Source organism: Ricinus communis, chromosome 9, assembly GCF_019578655.1.
Source record: "Ricinus communis isolate WT05 ecotype wild-type chromosome 9, ASM1957865v1, whole genome shotgun sequence".
Lineage (NCBI taxonomy): Eukaryota > Viridiplantae > Streptophyta > Magnoliopsida > Malpighiales > Euphorbiaceae > Ricinus > Ricinus communis.
This window is the reverse complement of record NC_063264.1, coordinates 6,434,539-6,443,283: the sequence shown is the minus strand read 5'-3', so window position 1 is coordinate 6,443,283 and position 8,745 is coordinate 6,434,539. Positions and strand designations below refer to the sequence as shown.

The following is an 8,745-nucleotide window of genomic DNA, read 5'->3' as shown; positions in this document are numbered from 1 at the left end:
GTTGTTTGGATTCAAGAAAACGAAGCACGTGGAAAGCTTTATGTGTTTCCTTACTTTACTTCTATTTCTTGCAATTTTGTTTTGATGGGTCTTGTTTGCAATTCTATTTCTTTATTCTTTATCAATTAACTCAATTGATGATATATAAATGTTTAATCTGTTTTCTAGAAACAAATTTATTATCAACCTACTTTTGATATATACATCTTATAAAGACACCATGGTTTATACAAGGATTAATTGTGTAACTATTAACAAGTCCATTATTGTAGCATGGTACTCTACTACTTATAATGAAACCTTAGAATCATGATTTGTTCCCACAAAAAAGCATTACTATTTGCATAGTGTTTCGACCAAAAAAGATCAAGTTCCCGAGACAAGGGGGCCAATTATGAACAAGCTTTACATGGAGTACGCACCTAAGGAAAAAGAAAACCTAAGGATGATAGACAAAAAAATTAACTCACAAATGTGGCATTATCTCATATTTAAGCTACACTATCATTGTCAAAATGGGCCTTTGATGTCAGTCATAATCACAACACTAAATTGATTCCTAAGCATCATATGTACCCTTGTGTGGCTTAGCCCTCCAAAAGGGCAAAACATTAATTCAGAATTAATTTATCATGAAATATGAACCATATGTTTAGTTATAACCATCAATAACATTTATATATATATAAATAAATAAAACACATTAAATAAACAAATATAATGATTGACTAATTACTTGATGTAATTAGTTTATTTTTTATTGGTTGACTTTGTAGTTAATCATCCTGATAATGAATCAAATGTAGTCTTGTTTTTATTTTGTTATGATGAGATTGAAAATGAAAACAGATCCTGAACCATGCCATTGCTTCAATACTAAATATATTAATTTCTTTATGATTTTACAAGCAAGATAGAATATATATAAAGTCCCAATTGAAAGGAAAGAAAAACAGAAAAAATATATATAACTTTTGATAGAAAATCTAGCTAATTTCTACAAAAAGAGAACCTGCTAGAAATGCTTAATTTACAAGCTTTATAAGAGACAAATTACTAGCTATAATGTTGCTTGCTTCTTTATTTTCTTGCTTGATATTTTTGCTTTCAGATGATTATTAATTTAATTAACCAGGACTAGTTGCTGTTGAGCTTCAATCCTTATTTCTTCTTTCATCTTTCTAATAAATTCTTCAAATTTCTTGTTCAATTCCTCAACACTCAACATGCCATGTTCATCTTCATATTCTTCTTCTTCCTGATCAAGGACAGGAAATTTGTCATCAAACTCTATAGCCTCTTCTTTATCATTTTCTTCAACAAAAAAAACTTCACTTTCTTTCCCTTCTTGTTCAATAATCAAGAACCCATTCTCCTTTTCTTGATTTCCTCCATCTTCTACATTCAACTCTTCTTGTTGGGTTTCTCTATGATCTCCTGTTTCTTGATCATTTTCACCATTAACATTGTTATTTTCTTCCTTCTCAAGCAATGTCACTTTTGACTCCAGTACCATTGGTGAAGCTTCATATTCCTCATAGTTAATCTTGATAGCCTCAATGTTGTTATAAGAATTCGTTGATGATGAATTGACGAAACCTGAAAGTTTCGCGACGAAAACGAGGAGTCCATTGCAGAGAAGGAACATACATTTCTTGTCAATGTTGTGGCTGAAAAACTGGACAGGGACAGTAGAGAAGTAGTAGAAGTTGAAAGAATGGAGAAAAGAAAGACGAGAAGATAAGTTGGATAGCAGTAAAGAAAAAACTGAAAGCGAAACTAACAATTGGGTCATTTTCTTTAGAAACTGATACTTTGAGAACGGGCCTAAGGGTCTGAGATTCTGATGCTCTATTTGTTCCATGTTCTTTGCTTGAAGAAGAAGAAGAAGAAGAAGAAAGAAAGAAAGAAGTTATGGTGGAGTTTGCACTTGAGAGGGTTAATTTGGTGGTTGAGTATGTTATGGGTTTGGTTGGTATGTCAGAAATCCTTCAAGTTTATGTCTTTATATAGAAGAGCCACTCAGGGAACTCAAGAATCTTTCGGGTTACAAATTTACTAAAATAGCCTTTGTTTTACATGCATTATCCAAGGACACACAATAATATCAGTCCACATTCTTAACCATAATATTTTTTATATTGAAATGGAAACAGTTAAATGTATTCTGCAATTAATATATTTTCTAATTTAAGTTTACAATATTTGTAAAATTAATTTATATATATGTTATATATTAAGAAATCACTTACCATAACTGTTGGAGTTAAAAATAAAGGTACTTATTATTAGAATTAACTGCGGAAAAAAAAAGATAAAAATTGAAGAAACCACAAGGAATGTTTTCACTCGAATAGATATGATGATTAATTGATTATTTCATTTTTAAAATTTAATACACGATAGGTTCAAATTATATATAGATATTTATGATATTTTAGAACTTCAGTAATATAATGTTTATATATAATATGGTGAAAAAATATTTTTTGATCTCACTTAAGTTTAATTGTCTATTTTCATATAATATTAGCCAAGAGAGAAAAATATGGAGCTAAAATACTCGAAAAAAAATTTAATTAGATATGTTTGTGTCAAGACCCAAGATTAAGACCCATAGACTGCTATTTGCAAGGTCTGGCTGAAAAACATTTTAGTTATTTTATATAATTATTAGGATTTATATTAAGAGTTATTTATGGGATAGTATTTGGTGTATATAAGGATACCTATAGTCTTATCTATTAGATAGACTTATATTAGGTATACTTATTCTTAGAGATATTCTTCTCTATATATATCTCTGCGAACCTAATTCTATAGGAGAAGGATGAGAGATTTCTCCTATATGCTCTCTACATTTGTACGCTATTATTTTCTCTATAATTTTTTTATAAATACTTTAATTTAATTTTCATCACTCTTTTTAAGATCTAAGGAGGATTTCAAGAAGGGGAGAGTGATGATTAATCATCTTCCTACTTGAAGAAATTTTAAATCTAGAGGAAGCTTTTATTTTATTATTTTATATCTTTCTATTACCATGATCATTGGGTTAAATATGTTAGACTAGTTTTTATAAGTGTTTAGTTTAATCTTTTTACTTTTGTGTGTTATTTATTTATTTAATGAATAATTTTTTTACCTTCATATCTTTAATAGTTTCAGTTATTATTGTTAGTTATTATCATATTAATTTAGCAATAGTAATTGTTATGAACATATTTAGATTAAATGTGTTAGAGACACCAACTTTGAATCATTAGTTTGAGTGACTAAAAAAAAGACACATCACCATTACATCCAGACTTAAAGTAAAATAAGTAAATTACTAAGTAAATTGCCAGACTAAATACTGTCTTTAGTATATAGTTTCAAATCATAAGCATTTGCATTGCATATTTATTTATTGTTTGATTACTTTACTTTATGAATATTATTCTCTCAAAAATACTTATTTAGAGTATTTAAATTTACTTTTATTATTTTATATTGATAATTAGTCTTTATAAAAAGTGGCATCATAGTTCCTTGAGAAATCGACTTCGTGATGAACTTATCTTTATTATAGAAACGGTTCATACAATTGCGAGTACTAACTTAGACACATCAATACATAAGAAAAGAAAATTAAAAAATTTCTAAATAATCAACACTTAACTCTGTTCTATATAATACCTTGTTTACTAAACTTGCTCCATACTTTGCCGACTATAATCTAAATTAGTGTCCGGAGGAATCTTGTAATTTCACGTGCTCTTTGAATAAACAAAAAAAAAAAAGAACTTTAATTATATGTAAAAAATCGATTCATGGGAGTATTTGGTACTTATTAAAACAATAAATCACAAGCAGTAATAAATATAATAATTAGTTATATAAATAATTTTATAACGACTAATTAATTAAAATATAAATTTTTATGTGAAATTTATCATTATTTTATTTTTGTTATATTAAAATTAATATTATGAGTTATAATAACAATAATAGTTGGGAAATTACATGAAAGTCTGGTGAGAAATAAAAGGTGGCCATATGGAGGGGTATCTAAGGTTAGAGAGTAATTTTGAACATTCAAGGTTCATAACTAAGGCACGTAATAGTTATCTTATAGTTTGGCAATTGAAAAATAGACTAATTTCCACTTGAGAGATGGGTCCACGAATGAATAATTGTACAAATATTTAAACCACATTGCTTAATTAATATTATACACTACAACTTAAATGAATTTTGGGCTGCATTTTCGATTAAAGAGTCAATATCATATTATTCATATGTCTTAAATTTGTAACATCTTTTTTCTTTCTTTTAAAAAAAAAAAACAAAATTCCAGTCTAAACTTTATGGTTCTGTCATATGCTTCTTTTAATTCCCTAAGGTAATTTTCCATACCTAAAATACAAAACCTTTTGAAAAAGAGTTATCCACATGCCTCCATCTTACTTGGAAAGGACATGAAAGAATATTCAGGTTGTTGGGCATGGCAGATTGAGATATATAGGAGAATATAATTAGAACAAAAATAAATTTGAGAAAAAGAAGAAGAAAGAAAAGAAAAGAAAAGAAAAGAAAAGGGAGAGAAGCTTTCAGTGATGGGTGCATGAGATTGTTATAATAACCACATCCAGATTACGTATCCATCAGGTGAAAGTAACCCATTTACCTATGCATACATATATCACTTGGAAGCATAGTTTGAATCTTAGTGTGCAAGTAACTTGACTAAGCATGAATTCTCAATTTCAATCAAGGAAGATATATGGATTCTTGTTATATACATAGCCCCATTTGGAAGTTGGTCCTGAAGGAGCACATTCGTTTGTTAATCTAGCATTTCATCCTTTATATAATTTACAAATGGCGATGATGCAGTCTGAGAATACATTTTCAGATTTTCATCTCTGCTTCATAAAAAAATTGGAATAGTGAAGATAGTTCCCAGAGCCGGATTGAAGATGCTTTTTATAATTTTATTAATTTTAAAATTAATAAAGAAAATAGCATATGTGGAAGTTTGATCTCCATGATCAGTTCCTGTGGTTGCTGCTAGTGGCTTTCAAAAGATTGGAGATTTATAAGCTAATAGTTTGCTACTACTTTCTTATAGAAATTGGTATTTGGACTGAATTTGGGTCATGGGTTAAATTTAAAAATATTTTTCAGCTTGTATCTTTTCTTATTTTATGGGCCTATGAGGGGTTATATTTAGTATTTGTTGTATCCTTTTATTTATTATTATTAATTTTATCTATGAATAAAATCTAAAAATTCTGTTAAAAAATAGAAAATCAAGTATGACCATACGTTCAATGGATTTATATAATTAAGATATAAAAGAGATGAAATATTAATACTCCTCATTCTTGCTATAAATATTATGCTAAATTTGCTAATTGGTTATTATAATAAGAAAAAGTGAGGAAGATGACAAACATATGGTTAATAAGTTGCTTGTCTTACAAATTACATAAAAGAAATTCCAGAACCGGACCCTCCTTAACTGCTAATAACCAGGTAAGGTCCTCCCCCATAATCATTTCCAATACCTTTCCTTTATTCATCATATAACTCATATACGCAAAAAGGTCCAACTCCATATTAATATAATTATTTATTATTATTATCATCAGGACTTATAATTTACATTAAAATTGACTTTGCTTCAGATTAACTCCTGTAACCTTCTAGCATGCACTAATTACGTATACAGTAAAATAATCACCAAAACTAGAGCTTATAGGCAGGCCAGTCTCTTCAATACCTGCGCTTTAATTACCATCTGTGACGTAAATCCTCCATTTCAAAGTTGGTCTGGCCAAAGGAAAGAACCCATAGCAAAAGCCCTTTTCTCATCAAGGGTACCCTTAAAGCAAAGGCCATATTCATTGAGAAGCATGTCGAGTCTCCAATCTTCCATCTTCTCATAATCTGCCTTGGAGTACCTTGGGTAGTGTAGTGGCACCTGAAATCCACCTGGGTAGTCTTCTTTCTTCATCATTCTTGCTTCCTTCAAGTTACTGACACATTCTTGATTATTTGGACATGCTGTAACTTCGTTCCGCTGCACTGTTGTTATGGTGCCGGTATCCATGTGTCCAAAAACTTGAGTGAACGCTGAGCTTAGAAACCATTTTAAAGCAGCCATCTTTTGGCTTTTCTTTTTCTTTTTCTTTTTCTTTTATTCTCTTCCTTAACTTGAAAAGGGAGAGATATATAAGAGAAAAAGAAGACTAAGAGCTCAAAACTTTTAAGCTATTTAGCAAACTAACTTGTATCATGTATATATATATAGGTGTTCATGTACATCAATTATATCTATAGAGAGAAAAAAAAAATGATATACAATATCCCTCTATTATTGGGGTTATAAATGCTGTTTTATCTAGAGAAGGTTTTGTAGGGCTACTCATTGTCCAGCTCAAAGATTAGGGTTAGGGTAGTTGGTAGTCGCTTTTGATCATTGAATTCACATTTTGAAGTTGCCAGAATCGTAAGGAGAATGTATTAGCCACTGGTTAAATTCAAGTGTTTCAAGTTGTTGCTAATAATGGATTTTTTTAATTAAGAGAAATTAAATATGCCCAATAGGGTTGCCAATTCATATAAATTAAATCTATCACAAACTAAGTGAATTATATAATGTCGTAATTTACTACGTAATTCTTTTAATATTTTAATATATCTATTTAATAACAATTTATAAAATTTTAATCAAATTTATATATATAAAAAATTAATATATAAATTTTATATACTAAAACTTTTTTATATAAGTTGCTTAAAGAAAAAAAATTGTGTAAATTTTATAAATTTTTATTAGATAAACTTATAAATAAATTAAAAAGAGATTAAGTCACCATGAACTACGAAATCTTAATATGAAATATTCAAATTAAATCATTTATTTCTGTCAGTTTGATTAATAGTCGTGTTATAATAGATTAACTCTCATAAAACAACCCGATTTAGAATATTTATTTTCGTTCACTTTTAGTCATGTATTTTAATAAATTTAACTTTCTATAATTATATAATTTTTCATTGAGTGGGGTGTTAGGAAGTTGAGATCGGTGCTTATCTATGTATTATAATAAGTGAACCAAAAAATTTGATTAATATGAAGTCCAAAAATTATAAGTGCTTGCTTAGTGTAATAGTTCCTTATACCTACCTATATTCAATAGTAGATTTGGGAGTTCTTGCATATTTTTAATTGAAAAAAAAAAAAAAAAAAAGAGGAATTAAAATTGTTAGATCTTGCATATTTCTTTCCATGCTATGATCACACTTTGTATTTTGAAGTTAAATTATAAAGGAAAAAATAACAAAAAAAATATTATTCATATTTTTTATTTTTTATTAAATTTACAGTGTTAATTTTTCATTTTTATTTTTACTATAATAAACCATTATTTTTTTTTTAATTTTTTGTAAATTATTTAATTCTAATGTGATTGTTTTGTTATTTTACCCGGAAAATTAAACCCAAAAGGAAATCTGGTATGATTTGTGAAAGCTGACAGACATTGAGGTGGGCTCCTGTAGTGTGCATGTGAGGGAAAGAGGCTTACATAAGAAAGGTTGGAAATCAAGTCCATCGTATAAAACGATTCTCAAGCCCAAACCCGTCCATCACTCTATATGGACGCAAATCCATAAACACGTGAGGGTGGAGAGAGCTAAAATGCACGTTTTATTAATTAAAAATATGAACGTGAGAAATAAATTAGTCCCACATTTTCATCCTAAAACATAAATTTAAAAATTAATATTATATTAAATAAATATTTTTATATATTTATAAAAACTTATTATTTATTTATTGTAATATGACTGTTATAATTATTTTAATTATAAATAATTATCAAAATAATTATTTTCTCATTTTTCTATTTTAATTTATTTCAGTTTGATTCATTATAATTTTATAATTATTTTTAAGTTATATATTATATAATATATTTGAGATAAATTTTTTGACATACATCACTATTTTGAAGATATTTATTTTGACATGTATTTATTTTTGATATATGAAATTTTTATTTTTTTTAATTATAACAAAATAAATTTAAAAATTAATATTATATTTAAAAATAATATATTTAATAATTTTTTATATATTTATAAAAACTAGTTATGTCGTAATTATTTTGATTATATATAATAATATAAATTGAATTTATATATAAATTTAAATAGAATTTATAATATTTCATAATTATTATAATATTTTTAAAAATAATAACAAATTAGATATTCTTATGTCTCTCTTAATTATATTAATGTTTTAAGCTTTTATTAATATAATAATATAAAAATCATTAATAAATTAATATAAAAAATTATAAAATTATATATAAATTTAAATTCTCCGTGTCAATTATAAATACACATATTAAAATATAAATATAAAACAATTCTTAAATTATTTGGACTTATGCATTCTTTATAATCCTCCATTTCTCATGGCTTTCTTTGATACGTGACAACTGATAAAAAAAGAGCTTAGATATAATTGATCAACAGTGAATTAGTGATGATGGAAATGATAGTGGTGAGTTTGATGATATTTTAATTATTTATTTTTTTGATAAAAATAATAATAAAAAATTAAAAGAAATGAAAGATTAAAAATTTAAAATAGGTGCCAAAATGTCAATAAAATCTTACTTTTTAAGTCATTTGCTCCCAAAAATATATTAGGGGCCAATCTACACCCGTGCTAAGGGGTTAAAA

At 26.9% G+C, this 8,745-nt stretch overlaps 2 protein-coding genes across 2 annotated transcripts; both read right to left on the bottom strand.

Annotated features, from left to right (window-relative positions):
• Nucleotides 1-950: 950 nt before the first annotated feature.
• Nucleotides 951-1,979, bottom strand: LOC8286849. Its single transcript, XM_002522718.4, has one exon. The coding sequence runs from the start codon at nt 1,862-1,864 to the stop codon at nt 1,124-1,126; it is 741 nt and encodes a 246-aa protein (XP_002522764.1). The 5' UTR covers nt 1,865-1,979; the 3' UTR covers nt 951-1,123.
• A 3,625-nt stretch (nt 1,980-5,604) lies between these two features.
• Nucleotides 5,605-6,279, bottom strand: LOC8286850. The gene has a single exon (XM_015721542.3). The coding sequence runs from the start codon at nt 6,149-6,151 to the stop codon at nt 5,807-5,809; it is 345 nt and encodes a 114-aa protein (XP_015577028.1). The 5' UTR covers nt 6,152-6,279; the 3' UTR covers nt 5,605-5,806.
• Between the last annotated feature and the right edge of the window lie 2,466 nt (nt 6,280-8,745).